The sequence below is a fragment of the Oryza glaberrima genome, chromosome 8 (assembly GCF_000147395.1).
Source record: "Oryza glaberrima chromosome 8, OglaRS2, whole genome shotgun sequence".
NCBI lineage: Eukaryota > Viridiplantae > Streptophyta > Magnoliopsida > Poales > Poaceae > Oryza > Oryza glaberrima.
Genome location: NC_068333.1, coordinates 2,631,675 through 2,649,069, shown reverse-complemented (window position 1 = coordinate 2,649,069; position 17,395 = coordinate 2,631,675). Strand labels below are relative to the sequence as shown.

General features: G+C 42.9%; 1 protein-coding gene across 1 annotated transcript; it reads left to right on the top strand.

Moving 5' to 3' along the window:
* Positions 1–5,451: 5,451 nt before the first annotated feature.
* Positions 5,452–15,862, top strand: LOC127782702 (DNA-directed RNA polymerase II subunit RPB1). The gene is made up of 14 exons (XM_052309970.1): positions 5,452–5,787; positions 6,584–6,847; positions 7,366–7,665; positions 7,753–7,911; positions 8,003–8,164; positions 8,243–8,463; positions 9,230–9,371; positions 9,470–9,805; positions 9,883–10,169; positions 10,273–10,531; positions 10,639–13,775; positions 13,886–13,957; positions 14,914–14,973; positions 15,421–15,862. Exons 1-14 carry the CDS (start codon positions 5,704–5,706, stop codon positions 15,524–15,526), a joined length of 5,589 nt encoding a protein of 1,862 aa, XP_052165930.1. The 5' UTR covers positions 5,452–5,703; the 3' UTR covers positions 15,527–15,862.
* The last annotated feature ends 1,533 nt before the right edge of the window (positions 15,863–17,395 follow it).

The following is a 17,395-nucleotide window of genomic DNA, read 5'->3' as shown; positions in this document are numbered from 1 at the left end:
TCTAGGCCATAACAGTTGGTACTAGTTTGTGTACTTGTGAGATTGCAAATATAGGAGTATATATGAATATATAGTCTTGGTTGTCTTTGAATAAACAAAGCTTTCGCGTCAAAAAAAAAACACAAAGCTTGATTAATTAGACACCTGGCATAAATTGATTGGTTATGTATGACAATACGAGTCCCTGAGCGACTACAAATACCTATGCGAAATCTCCAAACCGCGTCACATTCCAACCCCAACCACGCCTCGGATCAAAATAAGACCAGAATAAAAAAAACCCTCAAAAATCCTTGTAGAAAAAAGAGTCGAGGACTCAGAAAGAGAGTAGAGAAAAAGAAGCCGAGAGATCATGCGCTGCTCTTGCATGGTCTGTCTCCTCCTCTTCTTCCTCCTCCACCTCTCCGTCTGCCACGCCACCAGCCGCAACCACCGCCGCCTCTTCGCCGCCGCTCCGGCCGCTTCGCCGTCGACGGCGGCGCTGTACGGCGACGACGACATTACCGCCGCCATGGTAAGCATGAGTGGAGAAGTGTTCTTGGTTAATAAATTAATTAGTTGGATTCTTGATTTTGATTATCTTCGTGTGCGTGTGCATGCAGCACGTGTGGAGGTCTCCCCGGAGGTACATGCGGGCGGCGGCGGAGGAGCAGTGGGGATCGCCGGCGCCGGCGCCGCTGCCGGACGGCGCCCTGGGGCTGCAGCCCGGCGGCGTCGAGGGCGCGGCTGCGGCGGCGAGGACGACGGAGGAAGAGGCCGCCGGAGCCGGAGCCGCGATGGCGCCGTTCCCGGCGGCCGCGGACGTCGGCGGGAAAGATGATGGTGATTCCGGCGACGGCGGCGGCAGCGATGGCGCGGCGGACGACGCCGGCGTCGACTACGCGCCGCCCAAGACGCATCCTCCGTCTCACAACTGAAATCTAGTCGATCGTCTCTTTATACGACGAATTCGAAGATCGATGCATGACGACGATAAGTTCCCCCATGCAAGCAGCAATAATGCATGTCGTAAAGTATATATTATTCGATCTTTGTCTCAGTTAATTAGCTAGCATTATGTCCTAATCTGTTTTTTCTTTCTTTCTAGTTAGTTTTCTCTTTGTTCTTTCGTACGTTCTTCATGAAATATTTTGCAAGAGTTGCCGTAAACAATCTCTCTCTCCCTATCTGTTTAATTTGTGGCATGGTTCAAAATTCCGAACTGAAATTTCGGATTTTTTTTATTGGACTCGATATTATTTGGGCTGAATTTTTTAAAGTTTTTTGATTTTTTTATTTGGCAATATTTTGTTCAAATTTGACCAAATCCCAATACAAACACCGAAAACGAAAGATTGAATCCTGATTTGTTGATCGTATGCGTATTGTGTTCTTCATTGTTTGGAGTCATATACTCCATGAGAAAAAATGAATTTAGGCAAACCTTAGTAAGAATGAAGAGCAAAAAGGAAAAAAAAAAGGTATATAGAATTTTCTTTACATCCCAAAATAAATTAACTTTTGGCCGTTCATGTGCTGAGAAGTTAGCTTATTTTGGGGCGGAGAAGTAACTAAGTAGTAATTGGGAAATTGGGAAAGTGTTTTTACAACTAGGATTGGGATGACAATAATCTTGCAGAGGTCTCTGGGATGGATGAAGTTGATGAATTGACTGAGAAGTTGATGATGATTGGCCATGAAAGGGGCTAGCTAGCTAGTAGGATCCAGGAGCTAAGCCAAGCTAAGCTAGGGTTTTGAAAACTAGAAGCCTTGGGAATGTTGGAGAAGACAAGCATAGCTAAGCTAAGCTAGTTTTACCCCCTTCGTTGCGACATGCGTGTTTGAATGAGCTATACAACACTACTAGAAAAAGCATTTTTGCAGGCGGACAAAACTAATTTTCGCAGGCGGGAGAGAGGTCCGCCTGCACCACAACGACTGTGAAAATCATCCATCTTCGTAGTCGGGGCAATGGCCCGCCTGCGAAAATAGAAGAAACGAACAAAAAAAACGCCATCCCGCACCGGGAGCCGCCGTCGCTGCTCCACACCGTCGGCGCCGCCGCCGGCCTCCTCCCTCCCTCCTCCGGTCAGATCTGGGAGGGAGCGGGGGAGGGGAGCCACCGCCGCCCGGCCCGCGCCGTCGTCGCCGCCGCCCGGCCCGCGCCATCGTCGCCGCCGCCGGCCTCCCCCCTCCCTCCTCTGGCCAGATCTGGGAGGGAGGGGGGAGGGGAGCCGCCGCCGCCGCCTAGCCCGCGCCGTCACCGCTCCACGCCGTTGGCGCCGCCGCCGGCCTCCTCGGCCGCGCCGCCTCGCCTCCCTCCTCCGTCGCCCTCCTCGGCCGCGCCGCCTCGCCTCCTCGCCGCTGCCGCCCTTCGCTGCCACCGCCCGCCGCTGCCGCCCTTCGCCGCCACCGCCCGCCGCCGCCGCCGGGAGCCGCCACCGGGGAGAGTAGAAGTGAGGGGAGGGGAGAGGAGGAGAGGGGAGGGGAGGGGCCGGTGGTGAGGAGAGGTGAGGAGAGGTGTGGAGGGGAGGACTGAGGACTTAGAAAAAATTGCTGCCTGCGTGTATTTATATTAAGTCTATTTTCGCAGGCGGACCACTTAAGCGGCGCCTGCGAAAATGATTTTCGCAGTCGCCCCTTAAGTGCTCCGCCTGCAAAAATGAGACCCCCACGTCAGGAAAAATGCTTTTTCTAGTAGTGCAACCCTCTGGTTAGTGGTTACAATGCATTCAGAGATGCATGGCAAGTTAAATTCGTTGCAGACTTCCATGGACTAGCTAGCTATAGCTAGTACTATACTAGCTTCATTCCAATTTTCCAATTCACCATTATATTCGTAGTTATCTCCTCTAGTAATTTTTTTTTTCACAAATTACTGGTGAAACAGAGAGGTGGGAGAGCTAGCTGATGTGAAATAAAGCAGACAGCAAGGATTTATATAAGCAATTCCAAAACTCTTGTTTGTGAAGGCAATTTTCTGAAGAATGTGGTATTTACTTTATTTTTTTTCCCTAAACTAACTTACATACTACCAATATATATATTCTGCTTTCTTTAATTTTCTTGAAACAAAAAGAAAAAAATAAGGTGAGTTGCAGAGTTAGCCATGCATTCTCTGATGAGAAAATCTCAGGCTCTTTGATGCGCAACAAACCTGAGAGGTTTAGCCAAGCTGATAACTTTCCTTTAGTCATGCCCAGTGTTCAATATTTCGTTTTCAGCATTTGTACGGGAGGGTGCCGATATACTGAAATTTCAGAAATTTTGGTTCGAATTTTTGAGCAAAATATTGCAAAGTTCGGAAAAAAAATAAAAAACCTTTAAAATTTCAATTGAAATAATATCGTATCGGGGAGAGGGGGGGGGGGGGGGTGTTCCGGTACAACCGAATTTTGAACCCCGGGTCATGACTCATGACTGAGGTAGGTAGGAGCTAGTGTTTGTAATCTTCAACTGTTTTTTTGCACATGTAATGGCTTCAGCTGCAGACTGCAGTTCCCCCTGTCCCTGCACTTTTACTTGATCACAGAAGAAAAGAGCAGAGTGGTTATCTTGTACTAGGTATCAGGACACAGTAATTGACTCTCGGTGAGAGTATAATTATTTGGAGCTCTTTTTTTGGCTAACCGTGTTTTGGCGTTGATAAGTAAAAGAAAATACTGAAAGTAGGAAAAAATATTGCAATGTGGCTTCTCAATTAGCAGCTTCTCTTAGCCAAGAAGGGTTCAAGAAGCTTTCCTTGTCGTGTTTAAGGAAAACTCAGGAGGCTTACATTTTCGGATACAAGGAAAACTAATTTTATCAAAGATATATACTATCTCCGTCGAAAAAAAAATAAGCTATCATCTAAACATGACAATTCTTGCTATGGAAATAGACATGCATACCACTTTTTTTTTTACACAAAGGCATACATATAACACATCCTATCTAAAAGTCTAGAACACTATATAATGCATGGTGTGAACCATGCAAAAACCTCTCAAGTGCTGCATAAAATGGTTATAATCATACAGTTGAGAGTTGAGACAATATTGAACTAACAATGAATTCGCATTTCATGTTTAGTTGTTTATATCCTTCCTCCCATCTCATACACGCGGTAACCTCTCACATCTCTCTCAACCACAACCCCATTGCCCCCCCCCCCCCCCCCCACAACCATGGGCATCATACTTTTCCCATTAGCATTGGCTTCATCTCTTTCATGCTGATCTTATCAACCCATCTTCCCCTTTGTCATCTGTTGCTCTCGATGACTTTAGTCTCTTGTCTAGATGACTCTTTCTTGGGACATGGTGTCATGGTAGCTAGCTTTCTGATGGCCTCAATCAGCTCAGTCTTACTATCACTATATCTCCACTGATTTTATCTCTCTTGATGATTCATCCAATCCACAATCCTATTTGTCAGACCTATCATTCCTATAAACTTTGGGCCACTAGATCCATATGAGTTGCAGTTAATGACACAATGACGAGGTTTACATAAAACGTGAGCTCATCAACCTCACAGATATGCAACCTCTAGTCACCACAAACAATTCTAGCCACCAGAACTAGATGAGTCATGGTTGAGGACGCGAGCACCACAGTGACATCATTGATCATACTGGTGCTGTCTCTATAGCCGTAGACCAGACCAATGTTCAATCCGTGTCACTGCCTCACCTTTGTTAGCAAGGTTACCGAATATGTTTGTCTTTGACTTTCTTCTCCCTTAATTTTGTTTGTATCGATAAAATAAAAACTGTATCGATGTCCAATATTTTTATAGGGTAACATTAATCATACCCTTATGGGTAATGCCACTATATAAAGCACATACATAAAGCACCTCTTTTTTTAGATAATGGAAATGGATTATATCTATGGCCTCTACCTATGTGCACGCAGGCAACAAATTTCAGAAGTAAGAAAAAAAGAGAAAGGAGTGCAAATGAGTGATATCCCTGTTTTTTGTGTGTTCGGCTGTCATTTTTCAGCAGCGGCTGCGGCTGTAGCAGTTCAAAATTGCTGTAGTTTGTAGAGACTTTGAACTGCCGCAGCCATGCTTGCCGAACATGGCCTTTTTAGAACACCTATTTGTTTCCTTCCTGGAAAGAAAAAAGAAGATGTGTCCTGTTGGAAGAAAAATGCAAATGTTAAAACACACAGCGTTACAGCACTGCACAAAAAGACAAAACGGTCCTTCCGCATTGACCGTACTGGACCCACACAAGCTCCTCTTGATCTATGATCTCCACCGTCCACTCCCCATCCAACGGCCGAAACCCAAACTCACCCCACCGTAGTCGGTTTCCCCAAGCTTCCCTGCACCGAGTCCACCAACACCCTACTCCGGTACTCCCCCACTCCCACCCCCGTACACCGCGCCCACGGGTCGACGCGGCTCACGATAGCGCTTCCGGCGCACGATACGTCTATAAATACGCCCCTACCCCCCCCTGTCCTTCCCCTTTCCTCAGACGAACCCTTCTTCCTCTCCGCGATTTTCCCCCACCTCGCGGAGGCGGCGAGGCGATCTGCGCGCGATCCCATTCGATTCGCCCCGAATTAGCCGCCAAAAACACTCGCTGCTGCTCACTGGGAGGGTGGAGCCCACGCGGGTGGGCGAGGCCCGGTGGTGCTCGCGGCGGGTGGGGGGGCCGCGGCGGCGGCGGCCGCGATCTGAAACCCTAGGTGGTGGTAGTGGGTTGCGGCGGCGGCGCCGCGGGGGGAGATGGACGCGAGGTTCCCGTACTCGCCGGCCGAGGTGGCCAAGGTGCAGCTGGTGCAGTTCGGCATCCTCAGCCCCGACGAGATCGTAATACCCCCCGCCCCCGCTCCCTCCCCTCCTCCCCCGCCGCCGCCGCCGCCTCTGTTTGGTTTCTCTCTCTGTGTGTTCGCGGAATCTGGAATTCGAGCGGGTTGGGTCAGGTCGGGCGGGGGGGGGGGGGCTGAGTTTGGGTGGATGGGTGAACTTGCTAGCTTAAGATTGCTGTTGGGCGAGTTTGGCATCACAAGTTCCAATTGAACGTTTACCAGGAGCTCGAAATGTTTCAAATTGGGACCATTGTTTGGTTTGAGTCGCTACTTTGATGTTTCAGGGGGAATGAATTTATCATTTGTAGCGTATGAACAACCATGTGTAACTTCAAATTTTGTGCACTACAATTACAAGGAAACGGTGTTCTGTTTTTGTTGTAACTTGTAATATAAGGTGTGTAGTGAAGCAATTAGGATTGAACCTGCTAGCAGTGTACTTATAATGCAAGCAATCGGTGGAACATGTACTGTTGTCATAAGTTGTGAGGCATCGAATCGAATTTGTACTTTGCAGAGTCATTGTTGTGCGGTTCCGTGTACCTGTTGAGTTGGGAAGCTCTGATCTTTACAATGAAGTTTAAATTTTTCAGTACGCCCGAGGTTTAGTTATTGTGTTGATAATAACATGGACTAGATGGATTTGATAGTATTGAGTCATCAGGTTTAATGGTTCTGCTTCAGCAATGTGTTATGTGCTTCATTACAAGATTACCATTGCATGTGATGTGTGTAAAAAAACATAATTTTTGGGGTGGTATTTGATGTGGTTTCTGTGTTGCTTTGCATCTTTGTAGAGGCAAATGTCAGTGGTGCAGATAGAGCATGCAGAAACCATGGAAAGGGGGAAGCCCAAGCCTGGTGGCTTGAGTGACCCTCGGTTGGGGACTATTGACCGGAAGATCAAATGTGAGACATGCATGGCTGGGATGGCGGAGTGCCCAGGCCACTTTGGCCACCTTGAGCTTGCTAAGCCAATGTTCCATATCGGCTTCATCAAGACTGTACTCTCCATAATGCGTTGCGTTTGCTTCAATTGTTCCAAGATCCTTGCGGATGAGGTACATGGACCCCACTTCTCGGGTTTGGCTGTTTTGCAGGACTTGTTATATGAAAAATATCTTAACAAAGGAGGCACCATTGATTTTATGCTACACATGCTAAACTGGAACTGAACCCTATTTATTCTGATTCCTGACTATTCATGTAAACACAGCTATACTTGTAAGCTTTTGCCATATTTAACTCTGTTATGTTTTGCATCTTGTGTTTGCAAGCTAAATCTGGTAATATCCTTTTATGCTACACTCGTTTAACATGCGAAAATACAATTTTTTTTGTGACCTACTTTTCCCCTTCTGTTGTCCTCTTTTTTACTGTTAAGGCAAAAAACCGGAAGATGCCTTTGTTTTCAATGCTGGACATGTTAAACTGGAATCATAATGATATAAAATGTTTATTCGGACTATACATGCAAATGCAAATCTTATTTTATCTTTGTACCGGATCTAGCTCTTATGTTTTCCATCTTTTCTCAACTCTGAGTTTATTTATCAATGGATGAATGCTTTTGTTGCAGGATGATACTAAGTTCAAGCAGGCTCTTAAAATAAGGAACCCAAAAAATAGACTGAAAAGAATATATGATGCTTGCAAGAGCAAAAAAGTTTGCGCAGGGGGTGATGACCTTGATGTTCAGGAGCAACAAGATACTGATGAGCCAGTAAAGAAAAGAGGTGGCTGTGGTGCTCAGCAGCCAAATATCACTGTTGATGGTATGAAGATGGTTGCAGAGTTTAAAGCGCCAAAGAAGAAAAACGATGATCAAGAGCAACTCCCTGAACCAGTGGAGCGAAAGCAAATCCTCTCAGCTGAGAGGGTATGCACACAATCTTTACTCAGGTTCAATACATTATTTTTAAGAATATCCATTTAACTATGTGGTTCCTGTTTATTTTGTACTTAGGTGCTCAATGTTCTTAAACGTATAAGTGATGAAGACTGTCTTCTATTGGGTCTGAACCCTAAATTTGCCCGCCCTGACTGGATGATTTTGCAAGTCCTTCCAATTCCCCCACCCCCTGTGAGGCCATCTGTCATGATGGATACCTCTTCCAGAAGTGAGGTGAGTTATATGCCACACTTTTTTTTTAACCTTCCTACTGGATGATTTTAAGAATGATGCACCTTCATGAACTCACTGCTATTCTTTACAGGATGATTTGACTCATCAATTAGCTATGATAATTCGACATAATGAGAACTTGAGGAGGCAGGAGAGAAATGGGGCCCCAGCTCACATAATAACAGAGTTTGCTCAATTGTTGCAATTTCACATTGCAACATACTTCGACAATGAACTTCCTGGCCAGCCAAGGGTGAGCAGATTACAGTCATTTTGCCATTTTATTTGATGCAAATAAGTTATCCTGATTATCTTTTGTTGCAATTTTCAGGCCACACAGCGTTCTGGAAGGCCTATTAAATCAATTTGCAGCAGGCTGAAAGCAAAGGAAGGCCGCATTAGAGGAAACTTGATGGGAAAGCGTGTTGATTTCTCAGCTCGTACTGTCATCACACCAGATCCGAATATTAACATTGATGAATTGGGAGTGCCATGGAGTATTGCTTTGAACTTGACATACCCAGAAACTGTCACTCCATATAACATCGAGAGGTAATAAAAAAAGGGGCAATTTCGTTTCTACCCCTACTTTGATGTCTAATATTGATTTTATCCCTACTTTTTAGGGTTTTCGTTTTTACCCTCACTTTTTTGAACTGAATGCTTGTTTTGCCCCTACTTTGGATGGTGAAGTTAACGGTGTTAAGTAATTGATAAAATGACGTTTATACCCTCTCATGTATGTTCATTAATTGTGTTTCCCATTTTATACATGTAGCTTTGGAACTTTATTTTTGGGAGTATATTTAAAATTAGATGACGCACATTGACTAATATAACAATTTGGACAAATTCTGAATTTGATGGAATTTTGATAAAATTTCAGCATTTTGATAGAACTTAAACAAAATTTTGACAACATTTTGTAAAATGTAATTATCTGTTCCCTTTAGATATTAGTCAATGTGCTTCATGTGATTTTAAATATACTCACAAAAATAAAGTTCTAAAGCTACATGCATAAAATGGGGACAAAAACACAATTAATGAGCATATATGAGAGGGTATAAATGTCATTTTGTCAATTACTTAACACCGTTAACTTCACCATCCAAAGTAGGGGTAAAACAAGCGTGCAGTTCAAAAAAGTGAGGGTAAAAACGAAAACCCTAAAAAGTAGGGGTAAAATCAATATTAGACATCAGAGTAGGGGCAGAAACGAAATTGTCCCATAGAACACATCTTTACTGTTATTGAGGCATGATCACAGTTCTTTAATGTTTTAATGATCACTTACACCTAAATTCAATGATCTCAGATTGAAAGAGCTTGTTGAATATGGGCCTCACCCTCCCCCTGGCAAGACAGGTGCAAAGTATATTATCAGGGAAGACGGTCAGAGGCTTGATCTTCGTTATGTGAAGAAAAGTAGTGATCAGCATCTGGAGCTGGGATACAAGGTGAATACCAACTTTATTGTAGAATCTGCTTTACTGATGTTCATATGACAATATTGTCTTCTATATTAGTCCCCTCATTTGGTGTTCTATTTTGTCAGGTGGAAAGGCACCTCAATGATGGAGATTTTGTTCTCTTCAACCGGCAGCCCAGTCTTCACAAAATGTCCATCATGGGGCATCGCATTAAAATCATGCCGTATTCAACTTTTCGCCTAAACCTGTCCGTTACTTCACCATACAATGCAGATTTTGATGGGGATGAAATGAATATGCATGTTCCACAGTCATTTGAGACCAGAGCTGAAGTTCTAGAGTTGATGATGGTTCCAAAATGTATTGTGTCTCCTCAGTCGAATAGGCCTGTTATGGGTATTGTCCAGGACACGCTTCTTGGCTGTCGCAAAATTACTAAAAGAGATACTCTTATTGAAAAGGTTAGCAAGTCTGCACATGATACCTTAAGTAGTTCTTTTCTGCTCAGTTATGCTCATCATTCCCTTTTTTTCTCCAGGATGTGTTTATGAACATCTTAATGTGGTGGGAAGATTTCGATGGAAAGGTCCCTGCCCCTGCCATTTTGAAACCAAGGCCTATTTGGACTGGGAAACAAGTTTTCAACTTGATTATTCCCAAGCCAATCAATTTAATTAGATTTTCAGCCTGGCATTCTGAAGCTGAAACAGGATTTATTACTCCTGGTGATACTATGGTCCGGATAGAGAAGGGAGAGCTTCTATCTGGTACACTTTGCAAAAAGACACTTGGGACATCAACTGGAAGTCTTATTCATGTTATTTGGTGAGAATGCTGTAATTAACTTTTAATGTTGAAGATTAGCTGCAGTTTTTAGTTATATTCCGTTTGGCCTTTCGCTTAGCAAGTTATGTCTTGCTCTTTGCAGGGAAGAGGTTGGTCCAGATGCTGCTCGCAAGTTCTTAGGTCATACACAGTGGCTAGTCAACTACTGGCTTCTGCAAAATGGTTTCAGTATTGGAATTGGGGATACAATTGCAGATGCTGCCACCATGGTGAAGATTAATGAGACAATCTCAAAAGCTAAAGATGATGTGAAGGAGCTTATTAAGCAAGCTCATGATAAACAATTGGAAGCTGAGCCAGGACGCACCATGATGGAATCATTCGAAAATAGAGTAAATCAGGTACTGCTTGACTGTCTAGCTTTGTTCTGTCTATTGAAAAAGAAAAACCTACCCTTTCTCCATTTTGTAGAATTGCAACTTGCTAATCTACCCTTTCTCCATGCTAGGTTCTTAACAAGGCTCGTGATGATGCTGGAAGTAGTGCCCAGAAGAGTTTGTCTGAAAGCAACAACCTGAAGGCTATGGTTACTGCAGGCTCAAAAGGAAGTTTCATCAATATTTCTCAAATGACTGCTTGTGTCGGACAGCAGAATGTTGAGGGCAAGCGGATCCCATTTGGCTTCATCGATCGAACGTTGCCCCACTTCACAAAAGATGATTATGGTCCTGAAAGTCGTGGGTTTGTGGAGAACTCTTACCTTAGAGGTCTGACACCACAAGAATTTTTCTTTCATGCTATGGGTGGTAGAGAAGGTCTGATTGATACTGCTGTGAAGACCTCTGAGACTGGATATATCCAGCGACGACTTGTGAAGGCTATGGAAGATATCATGGTGAAATATGATGGTACGGTAAGAAATTCCTTGGGAGACGTCATTCAGTTCTTATATGGAGAAGATGGCATGGATGCTGTTTGGATTGAGTCACAGAAGTTGGATTCCTTGAAGATGAAGAAGGGTGAGTTTGATAATGTATTTCGTTATGAACTGGACGATGAGAACTGGAGGCCAAATTACATGTTACCAGAACATGTTGATGATTTGAAGACCATTCGTGAGTTTAGAAATGTGTTTGAAGCAGAGGTTCAGAAGCTAGAAGCTGACCGGTTCCAGCTTGGCTCTGAGATTGCCACAACTGGTGATAATACATGGCCTATGCCTGTCAACCTCAAACGGCTTATCTGGAATGCACAGAAGACATTCAAGATTGATCTCAGAAGGCCTTCTGACATGCACCCAATGGAAATTGTGGAGGCAATAGATAAGCTGCAAGAAAGACTGAAGGTTGTTCCTGGTGATGATGCTATGAGTATTGAGGCTCAGAAGAATGCAACTTTGTTCTTCAATATCCTGCTTCGAAGCACATTCGCTAGCAAGAGGGTCTTGAAGGAGTACAGGCTTACAAAGGAAGCTTTTGAATGGGTTATTGGTGAGATTGAATCGAGATTCCTTCAGTCTTTGGTGGCTCCTGGTGAAATGATTGGATGCGTAGCTGCACAGTCCATTGGAGAACCGGCAACTCAGATGACCCTGAATACTTTTCATTATGCTGGTGTCAGTGCCAAGAATGTCACTCTTGGAGTTCCCAGGCTGAGAGAGATCATTAATGTTGCTAAGAAGATAAAAACTCCATCATTGTCAGTTTACCTAAAGCCTGAGGTGAACAAGAAGAAAGAACTGGCTAAGAATGTCCAATGTGCCTTAGAGTACACTACTCTGCGCAGTGTGACACATGCTACAGAGATATGGTATGATCCTGATCCACTGGGAACCATTATTGAAGAAGATGTTGAATTTGTCCGGTCCTATTATGAAATGCCTGATGAGGATATTGACCCGGATAAAATTTCACCGTGGCTGCTGCGTATCGAGCTGAATCGTGAGATGATGGTTGATAAGAAGTTGAGCATGGCTGATATTGCAGAGAAGATCAATCATGAATTTGATGATGACTTGTCATGCATATTTAATGATGATAATGCGGATAAACTGATCCTTCGTGTCCGCATCACAAATGATGAAGCTCCAAAGGGAGAAATACAGGATGAGTCTGCTGAGGATGATGTCTTCCTCAAGAAGATTGAAAGTAACATGTTGACAGAGATGGCACTTCGTGGAATTCCAGATATTAACAAAGTTTTTATCAAATATGGGAAGGTCAATAAATTTGAGGACAATGTTGGCTTCAAAGCAGATAATGAGTGGATGCTTGATACAGAAGGTGTTAATCTCTTGGCTGTCATGTGCCATGAAGATGTTGATGCTACTAGGACAACAAGTAACCATTTGATCGAAGTAATTGAGGTTCTTGGAATCGAGGCTGTTCGTCGAGCTCTCTTGGATGAGCTGCGGGTGGTCATATCTTTCGATGGTTCTTATGTCAATTACAGACATCTGGCCATTCTTTGTGATACAATGACATACAGAGGGCATCTGATGGCTATTACAAGGCATGGTATCAACCGTAATGACACAGGGCCTCTTATGAGATGTTCCTTTGAAGAGACGGTGGATATCTTGCTTGATGCTGCTGTATATGCTGAATCTGACTACCTGAGAGGTGTCACTGAGAACATTATGCTTGGCCAGCTTGCACCTATCGGTACAGGAGGCTGTGCATTGTATCTCAATGATCAGATGCTGCAGCAGGCCATCGAACTTCAACTCCCAAGCTATGTTGAAGGCCTGGACTTTGGCATGACACCAGCACGCTCGCCCATCTCTGGGACACCATATCATGAAGGAATGATGTCACCGAGCTACCTGCTAAGTCCAAACATCAGGGCTTCCCCCATTACAGATGCTCAGTTCTCGCCATATGTTGGAGGAATGGCTTTCTCACCAGTACCTTCACCAGGCTACACTCCATCGTCAGGGGGTGGTTACAGTCCATCTTCTCCGGTATACAGTCCAGGGCCAGGATACAGCCCAACTTCTCCATCATATAGTCCTGCTTCACCCAGCTACAGTCCCACTTCTCCATCATATACACCTGGCTCTCCTACTTACTCGCCAACAAGTCCATCATACTCACCTACCAGTCCGTCATACTCGCCTACCAGTCCATCATACTCGCCAACATCTCCAAGCTACAGCCCTACATCACCTAGCTATAGCCCTACATCTCCAAGTTACAGCCCGACCTCGCCAAGTTATAGTCCCACTTCTCCGAGCTACAGTCCGACATCACCAGTTTATAGTCCGACTTCTCCTGCATATAGTCCAACTTCTCCTGCATACAGCCCCACATCACCATCTTATAGCCCCACATCACCATCTTACAGCCCCACATCACCATCATATAGCCCAACATCTCCATCATACAGTCCAACATCTCCGTCTTACAGCCCCACTTCCCCCTCATACAGTCCGACATCACCCTCATACAGTCCGACATCTCCTGCATACAGCCCTACATCACCTGGTTACAGCCCGACATCTCCAAGCTACAGCCCAACTTCACCAAATTACAGTCCAACTTCACCAAGCTACAATCCTTCTTCGGCCAAGTACAGTCCTTCCCACGCGTACTCTCCAAGCAGCCCAAGGCTGAGCCCTTATAGTCAGACTTCACCAAATTACAGGTAGCAATTTGTTACATGAACTATATAATCTTTCGCTTTGGCAGCATGCTCGATTGGCATGTCTTCATATATGCACCCTTGTTTATTTTGCTTATATTTTTGTTCCTCAGCCCAACATCGCCGACATACTCACCTACCTCACCATCATATTCACAACCAAGTCCGTCATACAGCCCAACAAGGTAAGACTTTATCATGTGTTTTATATCACTAGCCGAGTGTCCGTGCGCTGCAATGGATTTAAATAAACAATACCACAGATTTGCCGCTAACATGTAGATTGGCCTGTTTAACTGTAGAATCACTATAAAATATTTTTATCAGGTTTTCAGCTTGGAGAAGCACCTATTAGAAATCTTTTGTATCCTCAGAATCGTAAACTACCAACTGTTTTTTAATCTTGTATCAAGTTGCTCCTAACAATATAGTCGCTTCCATCTACAAAATGTAGAGCTAATTTTGTATTGACCATATATGAGTCTACAATCGTTAGGATTGAAAGCATTCAGTTAGTAGATGTGAATGTAATCGACATCACCCAAACTGTTGTGTCCTGCTACACTGGCCACATACTAAAAACTGCACATACGGTTTGAAAAATTCGACTTGCTTTCTGTGAATAGTGCTAATAAAAAACAGTTCTAAAGTTCTAATTTGCCTTTTGCTCATAAGTTCTATTTGTAAAAGATATAATTATGGAAGATTAACTTGATACAAAGATACAAATAGAATCCGTTTTCAGCTCATAAGTTACCTTGGTTCAAAATCCAAAATCCGTCCTAGAAATGTCGTTAGAAAGATTTTCCATTATTGACAATTTGACATGTAGACCAAAAGACCAAAGTTGCAATTCGACTTCTGTTAACTGATGAGTGAAAACTGAAACGAGTTATGCATGTAGAGTTAGTTCTAGATACAAAACACTGATGCTAAATAACAACAATTTTCTCAGTTAATTGTTTCAAATGAAGCCAAGATTAACTAATATAAATAATAACCTATGACTGTAAGCCATGGCAGAGGCATATGGTATTCTCCAGATAAGTTCCATATAAGTCTATTGCAGTAATCCTTTAATGTTCCTTGTCAGATGAGACGATGAGATGACTTCTAATGTGCTGCTCTTTTCTGTTTTCAGCCCATACACCACATCTGGAGGGCCCAGCCCAGATTATAGCCCAACATCTCCGAATTACAGGTAAAGGCCCCCTTTGAATTGGAGGAAAAATGGAGGAAAAACAAAGGAATTGAAATCCTACACTATTCATGCCTTTGATTCGTAGGAATGAGAAAAGGAAAAACGTAGTAAACTTTCCTATTCCTACAATTCTAGAGCAAAAACGTAGGAAAGTTAACATCCACTCTAATCTCTTGGAAAACTTTCCTTGAGTCTATCTCTCTCATCTGATTCCTGCATTTTTCCTGCGGTCTAATCAAACGGCCATTCCTATATTTTTTATGTGTTTTGCAATCCTCTGTTTTACACTTGCATTCCTACCAAAATCCTGTGTTTTTCCTATTCCTCTGTTTTTTCAATCCTACGATTCAAAGGGGCCAAAATTATTTTTCAGCATAATCTATCCTTCCTGTGAACCCAAGGCTTCATTAGAGTTCTCACCATCTCAATTATCTACCCTATGTACAGCCCTAGCGGAAGCTACTCCCCCACTGCACCGGGCTACTCACCATCCTCCACCGGCCAGCAGTTCTCTCCCCAAGCTGCCGACAAGGACAAGGAGAAGGCAAAATGAAGCCGCTGAAGAAGGATGGGTGGTGATTTGCTGGGGATGAATCCGCTGCGCGCTGCACCGACTTTTCCAGTTTTTGTTTGGTTGATGAACTGTAATGAACAATTAGACACTATGTTTTCGTTGAGCTGCTAGTAGCAGTGACAGTGTCATGTATGATTATCTCAATAGTAAGTTTCCTTGTGCTGCTAATAGCAGCGAGGGTCTCATGTACTCATGTATGACTTGTCCACCAAAGAAAGGACCTTAACTTTTACGCATGCTTTGAAGCTGCTCTTTTTATCATAGGACTCAATGCCAATATCCATCTTGAGTGCCATGGCTCGATGGAATTATGCTAAAGTTGTATGACTCTTGTCTGCCATTAGAGCTAAATCTTCTCTGAATTGCTCTCTTGGACTTTTGGCATGTTATACTTGTGGAATTTCGCCTGTGCTCGCAAATGTTGATGAACATGTTTTGCATACAGTTCTTGTGGGGTGGTCAGCTGCCTGTGTTTTTTTGGTTGCTTCCGTGTAATTTCGTGGCGATTTTTTTTCCATGTACTTTATTGTTGTGGAATAGCTTCGTCGACCTATTCGAGATAATTAACTTATATGTCAATTATATGTCAAAAAAAGTGAGGGTGAAATTAAAAAGGTAGGACATGACACGTGAGACGCTGCCTGGGGAACAATGCGATCGACAAGTGTATGGCCACAAACATGAGACGGTCGGGCACCACTAAGAAAAAAATATTCCATCATCTTGCTTATACTCGCTTTTAAATTGCTAGTTAATTTTGTAATATTTATTTACGCTTTTTAATTCGTAGTTTATTTTGAAATATTTAGTTTTGAATTATTAAGAGTCCCATCGATTGACCTAATAAGCTAAATAAAAGCCAAAATTTATATTTCTGGATTTGATTCTAAAGTTGATTTTAAAAGTAATTTCTTTTTAGCATTGGCTTTTAAGCCACTATGAACAAATATATAAAAGTTTTACCTATAAATTAAATTTTATTCTTTTATTCCCAAATAAACCGTTTTGACTTATTAGGTAATATGAGCAACCGATGAGGCTCTAAATTATTTTTTTAAGTTACTTATAAGCAATGTGAATATGATAGGTAAACCTTTTATATATATTTTTTTAAGTTACTTATAAACCAAATGATATGGCTGATCAGCCAGCCGCTGTCAGCATTCCAAACGTGTCTGTGTTCTTATCACAGTTTTTCCAACTCTTCTCTCTCGTTATCCACGCGCACGCTTTTCAAACTACTAAATGGTGTGTTTTTTAGAAAAATTTTCTATACAAAAGTTGTTTAAAAAAATCATATTGATCTATTTTTGAAAATAAAATTAGCTAATACTTAATTAATCACGCGTTAATGGACTGCTCCGTTTTTCGTACTAGAGGGGGAGAGTTCCCAACCAGAAGGTGCGAACACACCCAAGTCAGTGCCACGAGATACACATCATTTTTATAAAGATACCGAGAGGATAAAAGCGTAGTCACGAGTATAAACCAACGTTTTGACTTGATAACCATACGCACGCAATAGTGCACGTATGATGATCCAACGCCATCAACCTTTTTCTATTTTTTCCCCTCTTTCTTTCCAGATACCGTTACACTACACCCTGGTTGATGATACTATATTCTACTAGTTGTGTCATATGTCACCACATAGCTAGTACTATTAATACTGTGTTGGTAGGCTCTATATTTTTATTGTTTGCAATCCTGGTACGCTTTGAAGTGTATTTTAGATATTGTTTTTGAAAGACTTGAAAGACATTATAAAAAGAAATAAATTCGGTGTCAAATCGTTGAGCAAGAGTAAACTTATTAGATTATCTCTCAAATAAAAATAAAATCTTGGGT